Source organism: Rhinolophus hipposideros, assembly GCF_964194185.1.
Source record: "Rhinolophus hipposideros genome assembly, chromosome: 1".
Lineage (NCBI taxonomy): Eukaryota > Metazoa > Chordata > Mammalia > Chiroptera > Rhinolophidae > Rhinolophus > Rhinolophus hipposideros.
Genome location: NC_138047.1, coordinates 18,507,895 through 18,523,118, shown reverse-complemented (window position 1 = coordinate 18,523,118; position 15,224 = coordinate 18,507,895). Strand labels below are relative to the sequence as shown.

General features: G+C 35.5%; 1 protein-coding gene across 1 annotated transcript in view; it reads left to right on the top strand.

Annotated features, from left to right (window-relative positions):
* Window positions 1–15,224, top strand: part of MRC1 (mannose receptor C-type 1) — an 82,246-nt gene that overhangs the window by 41,862 nt on the left and 25,160 nt on the right. The window contains exons 10-18 of the mRNA XM_081050245.1: window positions 571–686; window positions 2,815–2,963; window positions 5,155–5,354; window positions 7,777–7,904; window positions 8,395–8,482; window positions 9,647–9,791; window positions 11,313–11,354; window positions 12,632–12,795; window positions 13,822–13,889. Coding sequence (XP_080906371.1) covers window positions 571–686; window positions 2,815–2,963; window positions 5,155–5,354; window positions 7,777–7,904; window positions 8,395–8,482; window positions 9,647–9,791; window positions 11,313–11,354; window positions 12,632–12,795; window positions 13,822–13,889 — 1,100 coding nt within the window. The remainder of the gene's footprint in view (window positions 1–570; window positions 687–2,814; window positions 2,964–5,154; window positions 5,355–7,776; window positions 7,905–8,394; window positions 8,483–9,646; window positions 9,792–11,312; window positions 11,355–12,631; window positions 12,796–13,821; window positions 13,890–15,224) is intronic.

Here is a 15,224-nt window from a genome sequence, read left to right as displayed (position 1 = left end):
CCTGGAATGTCCCCTTCTTTCATTCAAGCTGTAGTATGGATTTTTTTGTTTATTGTTATATTTTCATTTAGCATTTCTCTGTGTTGGAAGTATGGGAGGGGAAACACGCCAAATCGTGTTGCCATAAATTTGATGAGTACTCTCCCGGCTGACATATCTTAGGCTCACCACCTGCTGTTGGCCTCAGTAGGCAACAAGCTTGTCATTCTGCAAGTTATTTCCTGTGGTTACCTATTCTAAAACCCAAGTCTTAGTTATTCTGTTCAGTTTATTCAGTAAACATTTCCCAAATCATTTTGTTGGAGGATGCCCCTGAATTGGAGAGAATGAGTGCCCTCCCCCCATTTTGTACCATGATTTGTTCTATGAGGAACAATCCACTTGTTATTTGTATTCATGAATATTTTTCAAATGACTTGCAAATAATTTGAAAATGCAAAAATGCATTTCAAATTATTCAGATTTGAGTTCTTTAGACACTTCTCTTGTTTATCAATTTGTGTTTCATAATAGATTATTAAAATAATGTCTAATAAATATGCATGGCAATCTGCTTGATAACATTAACAGGGCTGGAAAAGACATGGCTTCTACTGCTACATGATTGGACATACACTTTCAACATTTACAGAAGCAAACCAAACCTGTGTGAATGAGAAGGCTTACTTAACAACTGTTGAAGACAGGTATGCAACGATTTATTTTAAAATGTCAAATGATGAAAAGTTTTCAGAAAAGTCTAAATATCAATGTGTTCTAAATTTCTGAGTAAATTACATTGTGATCATGAGGTATAGTTTGTAAAAGTAGAAGAATTAAAAATCATATTCTCATTTGAATTCTTCATTACAGACATTATGAAATATTTTGCTACTTTTAGTACTATAAAGCAATATTCAGAACTGTTTACTCATGCACTAGTAAATGTAGTTTATGGATCTAACTTTTTTCTACGTCTATTTTTGGAAGCTGGGAAAGTAAGTTTTTCAGGTTAAAAATCTCGCTATCTTTACCATTTTTTTCCACCAAAAAGTAGGGCAGAGAGATTTACTAAATACTTTATTCATTTTTCCCATTCTTCTATTCTTTTCTTTTCTTTGCTAGGTTTACTAGACTAATAGACCAAGAAAACCACATGGACATAGAGGATTTCACGTAACTTTTGACCTCTAGAGTCCCATCTATTTTTAAGATTTTAGTATTTATTTATTTTCCCCCTACTCGTTTCAAAGCACTAGAATAGATCCAGGAGAAACTTAAAAGAAATTTTTAAATGTCCATTCCATTTGTAGTAAGAAGGTAAAATATTATTGTGTTTTTGTACAATAAGTATTTCTTGATAATTTTCTCTTCTGTTTCTGAGCTGACATACAAGAATGAAATTGAGGGTAAAGTCCACACAGATTTGTATTATCCCCTTGATAATGTCATGACCTCTGAAGTTACTTAGCCAAAAATTGTGTACAGCATTTGAAATATTTGAAAAGTGGACTGATTTTTAAACAACGTATTTTAAAATGCTGTAGTTTTCTCCTTTGCATTTTCAGGAATCTCTTACATTTTGAGGAGGGGTAGAGAGAAATGATTTGAGTATATTTGAATGATTTTATTCACTCACCTATATACTATTTTTCCTTTATAAGATCACGTTTCCTTAGTGAAATTTTCATATCAATGACACATAAATGTAGCACAATATATTTGAGTTACCAACAAAAATAATAGCTCAAATGTAGAAATGAGATACTTTTCACATTGATAATTAGAAAAATTTGCATTAATATTTCTAAAATTGCTTGTAGTTAATTATTTTATTTATTTTATTTTTATTTTTTAAATTAATTTATTGGGGTGACATTTGTTAGCAAAGTTACATAGATTTAAGGTATACAAATCTGTAATACATCATCTATATATCACATTGTGTGTTCACCACCCAGAGTCAGTTCTCTTTCCATCACCATATATTGGATCCCCATTACCCTCATCTATTATGTTGGTGCAAAAGTAATTGTGGTTTTGCAATTGTTTTTAACCTTTTAAACCGCAATTACTTTTGCATGAACTTAATACCGCCCCCTTCCCCCCTTACCCTCTGGTAACCACTGAACTATTGTCTATGTCTATGAGTTTTTGTTTCTTCATTTGTTTTTCTTGTTCTTTTGTTGTTTTCAGTTTTATATACCACATATCAGTGAAATCATATTTCTCCACTTTTTCTGTCTGACTTGACCTGAATAGACATTTCTCCAAAGAGGACATACAAATGGCCAATAGACATATGAAAAAATGCTCAACATCACTAATCATCGGAGAAATACAAATAAAAACCACAATGAGATATCACCTCACACCAGTTAGAATGGCTTTCATCAACAAGACAAATAAGTGTTGGAGAGGCTGTGGAGAAAAACGAAGCCTCATACACTGTTGGTGGGAAGGCAGACTGGTGCAGCCACTGGGGAAGGCAGTGTAGAGGTTCCTCAAAAAATTAAAAATAGAATTACAATATGACCCAGCAATCACTCTCCTGGGTGTCTACCCAAAAAATCTGCAAACATTTATCTGTAAAGACATGTGTGCTTTGATGTTCATTGCAGCTTTATTTACAGTGGCCAAGACATGGAAACAACCAAAGTGTCCTTCAATAGATGAATGGATAAAGAAGTTGTGGTATATATACACAATGGATACTATTCTGCGATAAGATAAGATGAATGAGTGCCATTTGTGACAACATGGATGGATTTTGAGATTATAATGCTAAGCGAAATAAGTTATTTTATTTTTAATTATTTTACTATTATTTTTTAGATATGAGCAAGCCTTTCTAACTAGTTTGGTTGGATTGAGGCCTGAAAGATATTTTTGGATAGGACTTTCAGATGTACAAAACAGAGGGACCTTTCAGTGGACCATTGAGGAAGAGGTTCAGTTCACTCACTGGAACTCTGACATGCCAGGTATGAGCAACAATTTAGCCTGTGGATTTCATTCACCTTGGACATCCACTGGGAAAGCCTGTTACTCCTCCATGTACCTTTTCAAATAGACAGTATAAATGAATTGTGTTTTCAGTATTTTATATTCTATTCTCTTTCAGTTTTTCTATTTTTTAAAAAAATTTCCAATTAGTTTGCAGTGATAAAAGAAAACAAAGAGGACACAATCTCTAGGTTTTCGGGTACTGTTCTATTTGAAAAGTATTTATGAAATCCTGCATGGTCACAAATGTTCCAAATGGTTAACTTAATTCTAAAAATTTAAAGCTATACTAAAGGGATATAAAACTTTCAATGAATAGAAATATTAGTGTGCTTGAGTTGGTGGAGCAAAGATAGTGCTTACATAGAACTCTTTCTATATCGTGTATGTGTTGCCCTGTTTAGTCCTTTATATATGTTAGATTGTATTTTATCCTTATAAGAAACCTGCAAAGCAAGTTTGCATATTTTCATTTTAAAGATGTAGAAACTGGGACTCAGAAAATTTATATCACTAGAAAGATTCGGACCATGGATTTAGACTAATCTGTGTATTTCTGAAATCTGTGCTATTTGCACTAACACCACCCTTCCTCCCTATAAATTTTGATTTGCTTCCTTAGTAGGTAGCTTCTGAAATAGGCTCTGAAAGATTCTTTACCTTCTTTTTACACTGGTGCCATAACATATGACAAGTGCCCGGAAATTCAACAATGTTTTTTGCAAATGTTTCATTGTACCTGGGCAAAAAGCTAAAGATGGAATAATAACTCAAGGGTATGAATTTACTGCTTAGCCTAACAAGTCCTAATCTTCAGTTCTCTATAGGAAAATAGATCAGTAAACTAGATAGTGCGATTCTTGTTTAATTATTGAGTGGTCTGAAAAAATAGTAAGATTTCAGTTTATTTTTAAATAACTGAGCAACATTAAGAGCTGAGTGCACACTTTAAAGAAAAAAATGTTAGGATTTGTTAGGAGTGATCATTCTTACTCTCTAGGATGCACTCCTTAATTTTGCTTGTATTGTTCATTTATTAGTAGGATTATGAGAGATTAATCTGGGAATGTCTTTATGGAATAAAAATGAATGAAACAGGAGCCATAGGGAATCAGGGACCTTAATGACAACACTTTAGAAAAGATATATCTCCCCAGAACTTGAGTTGCTCTAAACACTTTTAATGTCCTTTGAAAGAATAATAATAAAAGATGACCTCATCTTCGCAGCAAGTAATCCTAATGTTTGCCAAGCTCTACCTTAATTAATTACTATTTGGTAATAACCATGACTGTAAAACAGAATTATAAACCCTCAAGCTTAATATAGTCCTCATTTTATTCTATGTACTTTTTTATCCATGAAAACATTCATTACAACTCTGTAAGGTAGGAGGTGCTACCGTGTTTCCCCGAAAATAAGACCGAGCCAATCAGTTCTGATGTGTCTTTTGGAGCAAAAATCAATATAAGACTGGGTCTTATTTTACTACAATATAAGACCTGGTCTTATATAAATAATATAGTATGATATGATATGATATAATAAATGTAATACCGGGTCTTGTATTAATTTTTGCTTCAAAAGATGCATTAGAGCTGATTGTTTGGCTAGGTCTTATTTTCAGGGAAACATGGTATTTGCATTTTAAGATGAGCCAACACGTTCCAAGTGACTGAGTAATGATGAAAATCCCCAGCGCAGGTGTACCTCATTTTGAAGTCTGTGAAGAACTTGTGTTCGAGGATCTACACAGACCCGAGGGAACAAAAAATATCTAGGAGAATTTGTTTTAAAAAAAGAAATGTTGAACCATTCTTTTTGTTATTAAGGTCAATTTTATTATACTGTAATTATTGTATCATTAAATGTCCATATGGGGGGGCACCCTGCCAGATGTTAGAAATACAAAATGTTATCAAAAACTTTGAGATCATAAATTCAATTGCTATGTGACCTTTGAAATCATAATTCAGTTGGGGACATAGGCCACACAAATAAAAGATAAATAGTAGTTTGCATAGCACAAATGAATTGCCAAATGCTGCAGAATTTTCTCATCACATGTAGATTTGGCCACAGAATCGGACCCTCAGGTTTGAGCATCTCCTGTAAGCATAGCCAACCTTCAGAAGCACCGTTTGAGTGAACTGTATGTATTTCATGCAGGGCGAAAACCAGGCTGTGTTGCCATGAGAACTGGGAGAGCAGGGGGCTTATGGGATGTTTTGAAATGTGAAGAAAAGGCAAAATTCGTGTGCAAACACTGGGCAGAAGGAGTAACTCACCCGCCGCAACCCACAACAACACCCGAACCCAAATGTCCAGAGGATTGGGGCACCTCCAGTAAAACAAGCTTGTGTTTCAAGGTAAGTCACAATTACTAAACTAATACAGAATTGGGAATATACTTCAGCTTTAGGGGTCACCTAAGGAATTAAAACACAACAAAACCCAAAACCACCATGCCTACGCTCCACCTGTAGAAATTCTGGTTTTACTGATCTGGGAGGAGTACAGGACATCACTTGTTTTTAAAGAGCTCTCCTTGGTTTGATGCTAGTGACCAGTTGCATTTAACACCAGCGAACATATCGAACAACACAGACACAGGTCACAGCAGCCTTTCTTCCAGTGCTTTCAATTCATCACCCCTCTCTCTGCATCCCGTTTCTCTCCCAGGCTTTCTGACACTAGTCTGAGCTCGCATTTCTTTTCATCTTAATGAAAATTTCTTCTCCTCCTCATTGTCTCCCATTGCATCTCATTTTCGCTCTGTTCTTAGAACCCTAGCCTTTAGTTAACTGAATTGATAAAGGAATCTATACTAATGCCACAGAGGTGTCCTGAAGATAACGCTCCATTGTTCTGATTTTACCCCTGATGATTAGGGCTAATGGGAGATGAAGGCACTGCCAAGTAGGGGCACCTGGCCATTCAGTGCCCTTTAAATGACAGTGTGATCGATCTTCTGCTGTTACTTTATGCAGTCCTAAGCAGGACCATCCATTTTCTCCTAATGCAATCGAGTTCCCCCAAACAAATAAACAAAAACCCCAGCAAATTCAGCATTGGGTATTTTTCTCTCTCTCATAAGTCATATCCATTCTAGAGAAGGTGGTATTTAGCCAAATACAGAAATAAACTTATCTACTGCTTAATGATATTATTCTCTAAAAGTCCTGCTCTCAGGGACCTCTGTTATTCAATCCTTTCAATGGCAGATGGCCATGGCATGCCTTGTACAACAGTCAGGCAAGGTTGATGAAGAACTTGAATTACTATAAAGTGTGTCAGAATTAGCTTGTTTAATATCTAACTGGAGGCATATGGCTTGTGGAGTAGGAAACTCCCATTAATAGCAATAGAGACTGATGAATTGTTCAAGCCAGATTAGCTGGTGTGGACTAAAAGCATAATTTATATAGAAGGGGATGTGTTGAGCCAAGACAAGAGAGGATTTTGTAAATGGACTGAGGACCAACACAAAGCCAATCAGGTATTGATTGCTGCCTCTGGACACTTTTGAGTCACTCCAGGGCGGCCAGGTTTATCCTATACACAGCCTGAGGGTGGTAGGCTACTGAGATTTATCGCAGCATTTGGAGAGAAGTAGCAGCAACCTGCAGAACTGGGAAGTGAACCAAGTTTCCACCAGACGTTATCCAGGTGGATGTTCAATAAACCCTTGCATGTGCTTCATTAGAAAGTTTGGGGTAGGCTTTGTTTGGAAATATACAGACCATCTTTGTACAGATTAAGATATGGGAAATATTAATAAAATTCAGCTGATAGTTGATTGAATTAAGAAAATAAAATCTTATATCACAGTCTAGTAAGTCAAGGTACTCATGGGACTTGGGGTTACTGACATGGAAACTTACTCAAGACACCTGTGTCCAGATAACTCAAGTTAGGGTCAAGGTGAAGGTCACCTTGGGTTGTTCGATGACAGCTGGGCAGCCATACTCCGTTGGAAGCAAATCCCTTTCTCCACAAGCCTTGGGTGATGATGCCATTATTCAGAAAAGATGAATAAAAATTATAAAAGCTGGTGGAGACAATGAACTCCTATATCATTTGCATACTGATAGGTGTTTTCCAGACTGTCACTGTGAATTCCATGTCACTGCAGTCCTCTGGATAATATGACATATTCCCTAAGTTATTGACCTATTAAATTGAGTTTAGCTTATAACCCATCTTATTAGATGCTCTGCCAGACGAGTGTCTGTTTTGGCATGTACTCCAAGAGTTGTGAAAATATATATCCATAGGCAAAAAAGGCAAGGCAGTTTTGAAAGACACTACCAACGAAATATTGAAAGACTGCCAGGTTATTCATTATTTAAGCTAAACAAGATAACAATCTGTGGCACAACATTAGGGAGGTTATTATCCTTAAAATGTGCTTTATTCATGTTTACTTTGTTCAAAAGTTGCATTTTTTTTCTCCATCTCAATGCCACTTTTCACATTTAACCTAATCTATCCTGTCTTCGATAATGAGCTTAACCCATATGCCTAAGGCTTCAAAGATCTTAATCTAATTTCTCCTGTGCTATCAAATAATTTCATTTTCTAAGGTTTTGTCAACAAAATGATCGCCCCAATTTCCCCCCCAAATATTCAGTCATAAATTCATTTTTAGCCAAGAGAATTATATTGTTTTGGGCCACGGTAGTGTCTTGCTTTTTTATAAATGAAATCTCATCAAAAGTGAATAATTCTTTTTCTTGATTCGATACGCTATGACATGTAAAATAACATCTGAAACCATATCATTTTTAGCTGTTTACAAAAGGAAAATATGAGAAGAAAACATGGTTTGAATCTCGAGATTTCTGTAGAGCTTTGGGTGGAGATCTAGCGAGTATCAATAATAAAGAGGAACAGCAAACAATATGGCGATTAATTACGTACGTATCTTTTGTATATAATACTCCTTTTTTTTTAACTATTTGGTGCTAAATGATGTTGAAAAAATTCTTACATTTCTGAAATTGTTGGCTCATGATACTACTTTTGTGTCCATGTAGCATATCCCAAATCCAGGAGCCCTTTTAAATCGTTTCACTTCCAAATGCTTTAATTTTGTATAAACCCTATGAGGAATGGCTCTATAAAAGTACAAGACACTCAATACATATTGTCAAATGAATAAGTGAACGGCTATCTTTCAATGCTTTATAATGATATATTCTCAAATGGTAGCTTCTTTTTGGGATATTTGTGGGTTGTACCAAAATGTGTATCTATTTCATAATACTTACTCTTAGTCATTGAATTTACCTGTGTACTAACTAATTTATGTTTTGGAGGTAACTTTCAAATTTGGCGAGTCCTCATAGGTGACCAAATTTGTTTCATGCTATTGCATAAGCTTTCTTTATATCTTGTATGTTGCAGGAGTAGTGGAAGCTACCATGAACTGTTTTGGTTGGGGTTGACGTACGGAAGTCCTTCAGAGGGCTTTACTTGGAGTGATGGTTCTCCTGTGAGTAATTTGATTTAATATATCATTTTCTGACTTTATCACATAGTATTTATTATCCTTGGCTTAATCCACACTTTTGGTAAGAAAGGTTATCATAATAGCTAGAGACATTTTTCTATGGAAAATAAATTCTATTTTAGGATCATTATTCTGCCCCTGCCCTAGTAGAGTTCTCTTAGTCACTCAAGGTGTAACCATATTGACTAGATTAAAAAAAAAGGGGGGGGGGACTCATTCCACTAGTTTCTATAAAATAAAATCTTTATTCTGTCATGTAAAATTGATATGCAAGTAGTTAAACTTTTAAAAAATTGAATATTTTATAACCTCTTATAGATCAGAAGATCTGGAAACAACTTTTGATATTTCATGAATCACCATTAGGCTTTGTCAGACTTCTCCATTCTCAGAAATGGAGAAGTGAGAGACTAAGCACTTGCTGTCAATGTTTAGTACACTAGTTGTCACAGGAAGTGATTTGTGATTTCAGTTCTATCTCCTCTTATAACACAGCAGCAACTTTTCAAGGAACTTGGGTAAGGTGGTATATTTGATGGCTCCATTGACATTTGAATTTTATATATTATATTTCTGGAAAATAAATCATAATGCTTAGTCTAAAACACTATGGGCTAGGATTCCATGCTGAAAATTCCATAGAGGACCTAAACCTAGCCTTTCATCTATTTCTACTGTTCATTTGGTAGTTTTTGTTAGCAACATGTTATAGGCCTGTTTCTTTTGTAAAAAGAACTAATGCATTTCTTTGTGCTACCCATCTAATAAAGAGAAAGTTTCCAACATCACACATATTATCCCTTAAGAACAAGTTATAAATATACGAACTCCTAATACTGAGAAGTGGAGCTCTTTGTCTGATTTTTCCTACATATAAATGCCACTTTTGTGGCCCATTCTATTTAATGAGGGTAAAGGAAATTTTATAATAACCAGTAGCATACTCTATTCAACTTCAAAAGTTTCCATGTAATGAAACTATGTCTTTCCCACTCGTGTTTATAAATCTTTCTTTCAAAGCCAAGCTTTGAAAAATAAAAGTAAATAGATTACAAAATGTAAATATATCTTTCCTGTTTGGATAGATGATTGACATTGGCTTGATAAAAATTGTTAAGTGATTGCAATGTAATGTTTCTAACACAGGTTTCATATGAAAATTGGGCTTATGGAGAACCTAATAATTATGGAAATACTGAATACTGTGGAGATTTGAAAGGTGATCCTAGTATGTTCTGGAATGATATTAACTGTGAATATCTTAAGAACTGGATTTGCCAGATAAAAAAAGGTATGATAACCTGTTTTCTCTTTTATCTCAGCTTAAAGAACTGACCTCCTGACATCCCAATATCTTCTCTTCATTAGGGGAACCAAACAAACAAAAATAGCAAAATAAGGGAACTGGCAGGGACCATCATTTCACAGGATAAGAATGAAGTCGCTGACCACAGATAAATGTTCCAAAGGAATGGAGGATCAAAAGGCCACTGAGAATCCTAGACCAAAATCACGTCCTCCGAAATAGTTCCCATGAGCTGTGATTTCTGACTCGGTCCTACTGTGGTGGGAGTGGGTGTTCTACTCTGTGAGCAGAGTATTGAATATGCGATTTCTTTTTTGGAATTTTCACCTTCTGACCTCCGATAGTCAGGTGAAAGCTTCCTTAAGTCTGAATTTCTTATATATTGATTTGTCAAAGAAATGTTCAACACAAAGAACAACCACCGTTTTAAGGTCCCTGATAGTATTTGTACCCACCATGGTATGATGGTCAAAATGTATCAGTGCATGCTGTCAGTCATGATCTTGACTCAGAAATTTCCACATTTCCAAGTTAGAGAGTGAGGTCAGAGGATTCAGGTTCTTATGTTAAAATAAACAATCCAACAGACCCACCCTTGAACCAAAATATACATCAACTTTCTCATTTGTAAACAGATAGATGGAACTACATTGCCCTCTGCTGTCAGGAAGCTTTGGCTACTGTCCCAACTTGACTTGCTAGAGAGACTGCTGCTGACTGCTTATTCTCCTTACTCCTGCTTAGATTTTCCTTACTCCCTGCTTTCAAATTTTCAGAATGGAGGAATAAATAGTGGCCAGTTTTTCTTTAAAAATTCTAGCTACCAATGATTAGTTTCCTTATATATTATTAGTAGCTCTGTTGAATACACTAAACCAAAAGCTAGGTAATCTGAGTCCTTTTATCAGATTCCAACAAAGTTCAGATAGATCAGTAACTACTTGGAAAGAAAAGTATTTCATTTAACTTGTAGTGAAACATACATTTAATAAAAATATCCTTTGAAGAAAAATATATTTTATAAATAGTTGATATTTAGTGGTTTCAAATAATGATATTGTAAGTAATTTCACAGCTAATTATAAGATGTGTTAACATCCATTGAGCACCTTCTAAATATCAATAACTCACATATTTTACCCCACCTATTGACACATATTAGAAACTTTTTTTTGCAGTTGACAAGATTAAGGGTAAGCATTTTAAACCCAGGTCTGTCTTCAAAACTCGTGCTCTATTTTTTCCCCTTTATATGACACTACTTGAACCTGAAAACTCTCTTGTGATTTCTGGTGGCTATTATTATAACTACTTTGTTTATCTCTTAACTCTTAATTTTGTTTTCCTTCATTCTCTTCTATAGCATGATAGGAGAATTGGAGAGTGGAAGAGAGGGAGGAGGAAAAAAGAGAGAAATTAAATTTTTAACTATATCAACTCATGAAAATAGTGAATCCAGAAGGATATATAATAGCAGAAGTATAATAATTTTCTTTTGTTTTTCAGGACAAACACCAAATCCTGAGCCCACACCAGCTCCTGAAGACAGTAGGTGTTTTCTTATTTTCTGATATCCATATTGATATTTTCCGCCTCTTTCCTCTCACAATGAAAAACATATTTACTTTATGAAAGTGAGGAGCAGAGGTTCTTAATATCTTTGGGAATCTCATGAAAATTTGGATTTTTCTCTCTAGACAGGTGCTCATATGCACAAACATAAGGCATTGTTAGTACAATTTCTCAAGGGCTCATGAATCAAATACAAAGACACATGTTTCTTCTTTAGCACATGTATTAGTTCCCTATGGCTGCTGTAACAGATTACCACAAACTTGGTAATGTTTGGTGGCTTAAAGCCACATTCATTGGTTTCCTTGCCTTTTCCAGCTTGTGGAGTTGTATTCCTTGCATTTATTGTTTCATGGCCCTTTCATCCATCTTCAGAACCACAAATGTGTCATCTTGCTTCATTTGTCACATGGCTTTCTTCTGTAGTCAAATATCCCTCGGCCTCTCTCTATCAGGATACTTGTGATTACATCTAGGTCCCATCCAGATAATCTAAAATATTCTTTCCATCTCAGGATCTTTAACTTAATCACATCTACCACGTCCCTTTTTCTGTGTGAGGCAATATTCACAGATTCCAGATATTAGGGACATCTTTGGGGTCTCTTATTCAATCCACTAACAGCACAGATGGTTTGGCAAGAGCCTTAGGTGCCCTCCTGGTACCATGTTTCCCCGAAAATAAGACCTAACCAGAAAATAACTCCTAGCATCTTTTTCAGGATGACATCCCCTGAACATAAGCCTTAATGAGTTGTTTGGAGCAAACCTTAATATAAGACCCAGTCTTATTTTCGGGAAAATATGGTGTATGAATTCCTTAGTTCTCTAGTTATACACTGAAACACCCAAGTCCATCTGTTACAAGTTCTTTGTTATATGGAGATGAAAACTGCTTTCTCAAGCTTCTACTCCTTGAACCTAGATCATCATGAGTGCATGGATGTAAATCCTTCCATTTATGTGATCCTATTGATAAAACTAATGTTGGGAGTTTGTTTACCCAATAATGATGCATGGACCTTAGTTGAGAAGAGAGAGTAGCTAGTTTTTACAGAGTTGATGGAAAGTAGATATTTGGCTTTAGGAAATGAGTCTGTATCTGGCAGAAACATCCTGCTTGTTCTGGAATCTCAAAGTTGCAGATACCTTTGTTATAGCTACTCTGCCCTTTTCACTTTTGTGTGCCATACATACCAGATGCTTGAATTCACCAAAATAAAATGCATCACCTTTCTTCATGAATTTTTCAGCTCCACCAGTCACTGAAGATGGTTGGGTTATTTACAAAGACTACCAGTATTATTTTAGCAAAGAGAAGGAAACCATGGACAATGCACGAGGATTTTGCAAGAAGAATTTTGGTGATCTTGTTTCTATTCAAAGTGAAAGTGAAAAGAAGTTTCTATGGAAATATGTAAGACAATGATTAATTTAAGAATGGAATAGTGACATGGGATAAGCAAAGATAATGTTTACAATTGTTACCCCATGGTGAAATTTTAAAGTATGTGCTGAATTGAAACCTGCTAAGATCGGGGTAAAGAAGTGAATACCAGAGGAGGGGGTGTGGGTATTGGCCATAATAGAAGTGAATGACCTGATTGTTTGACTATTCAGTGCAGACTCACAGAACCCAGAGACACTTTTTCAGCTTGGCCTTTGTGGGATCTATATTTCATGGCTTTGAATTCACTAATTTGATTGTCAAAGATTACAATTTTTAATCAGTTGTTTATATCCATGGTTTGTGTACATTGCAGGTTGATTATTCATTTAAAAATCTGTCTTAGTTGGACCAAATTGTTGGTTGACAGATAGTACAGCTTGATTATTCATATAAAAATCTTTCTTGGTTGTACCCAAATTGTCAGCTAACAGTAAAGGTATAATTAATTTTTTCCAAGAGTGCTGGCGTGGCTCAATCGTTCTCTTTAAAAATCCTCATCAAAAAGGAGGCAAGAGGGAGAGCAGAAACAAAAAAGCTGAACAGTAATGAAAAGAATAGAAATCCATTTGATTACAAAAGTATTAGAGTGTAGTCTGACTTTCTTAATCTTTGTGGATATACCTTGGTTTGAAATTCCAAGGATATTTCCTAATATTGCACACAAATATACGTGGATGAAGATGTGTTTCCTCAGATGCATAATCTAAAATGGCTACTTTGTTTTAAAGAGTGTCTTCAAAAAACTAATTACTGTGTAGGCATTTGATAGGATAGAGAATGCCTTAAGGTATTTGCTTTATAAATGCAGGTTGTTATATAGTATGCAGATTTTTCTTTTTATTTCTATGGAAAATATAACTTTGAATATATACAACACAATTTCTGCATGAATTTCTCCTTAGAAAAAGTCCCACAGGCTGCCTCATTAATATGTAGGTTTTATTTAAGAATTTGCTTATTATATAAAGTATAACTCAAAACTCCATGTTTTAGGTAAACAAGAATGATGCACAAACAGCCTATTTTATTGGCTTATTGATCAGCTTGGATAAAAAGTTTATGTAAGTAAATCAAATTGAAACAACTTTGCTTAGGATAGTGCTCTTATGATAAACACTTAAGTGACTTCGAGGCTTTTCTTTGGCTGAATGCAGTTTCAAAAATCCTCCAGGATTCTCAATCTAAAAGGCTTCCTTAAAAATACCAAAAAGGAATTTAAAATAATCCTATTAAATCTTTTCAGCATTCTAATTCTCCAATAACTCAAAATCTGATTTACTCTTGCAAAATTTCACCTGTCTTTGTTTTGGCATAATATCACCTATTACTAAATCATTGTCTATGAAGATGTATTATATAGATAGAAATACTGAATTGATTTTAAAAATTATGATTTCTACTTGGACTTATTGGTGCCCAGAACCAAAGATTCCTTGTATGTCACCTTATTCACTGCTTTAACAGCACAACTTTGAAAAGCTCTTTTGACTGCATGAAATGCTATCCCTTCAAAGGAATGACTGCACTGTTTTCCATTAGATACAGGAGCCAGGAAAAGCTATGGGAGAGAGGACATTAGTACATTTGGGGGGTGTCTTTCCTTGTTCATTAATACAGACGTTCCCCTAAGTTGGAAGAGAAGATATGTCTTCCAGCCTCATCCACAGATGTTTTAGGCACATGTGTTCTCTGTGACTATGGCTGCCATTTCTGAGCAATAAAGACCTAAACTCACACTCGTTATTTTTAAAGATCAGATATATTTCAGGCTCCTTTGAACAAGTACCTGTTTTAATCATCTCTAAAATGAGAGCTCTCTTAGTCCTTTTCCAGCTGTCTCTGAATTTCTGTAATTTGTGAAAATAAGCGTTGCTCCACAAAACCTGGGAAAAACCAGAGTAAACGTGGAATTTGGAGAATGGGCCTCACGAGAAACTCCGTATTTCAGCCTCTCTATGGGTGGTTGTAGTTTGTGGGAATCATGCCTAAGAAGTACTATGGAAGACTTTTGGATTGGCCCACTTCCGGAATAACTGGGGTCTCTCTGTTTCTTCACTCACCTGAAGACTACAGGCAGCTTCTTGAAAGGATGAAAAAGAAGGCAGACTAGCCAAGGAATCAGGTTGCTAAAGAGAAGCACAATGCACGGGAAATACCAACCATCTTTGGGTTTTCCTGCTAATCTCTCTAGAACCCCTCTTCTCTAGAGCCTCACTCTAGAACCTCCTCTGTAGAAACTTTCTAGAACCCTCTCTCTAGAACCTATCTCTAGGATCTTCTCTTCCGTTAGCTTAGGATCTGGGCTCCCTTTCTCTTAACTGACTTGCCTGTTCCCGCCACTTGGCTGTAGCCATCAGCTAATAATTGCAATGTTGCTAAATGCCTGGGTTTTCTTT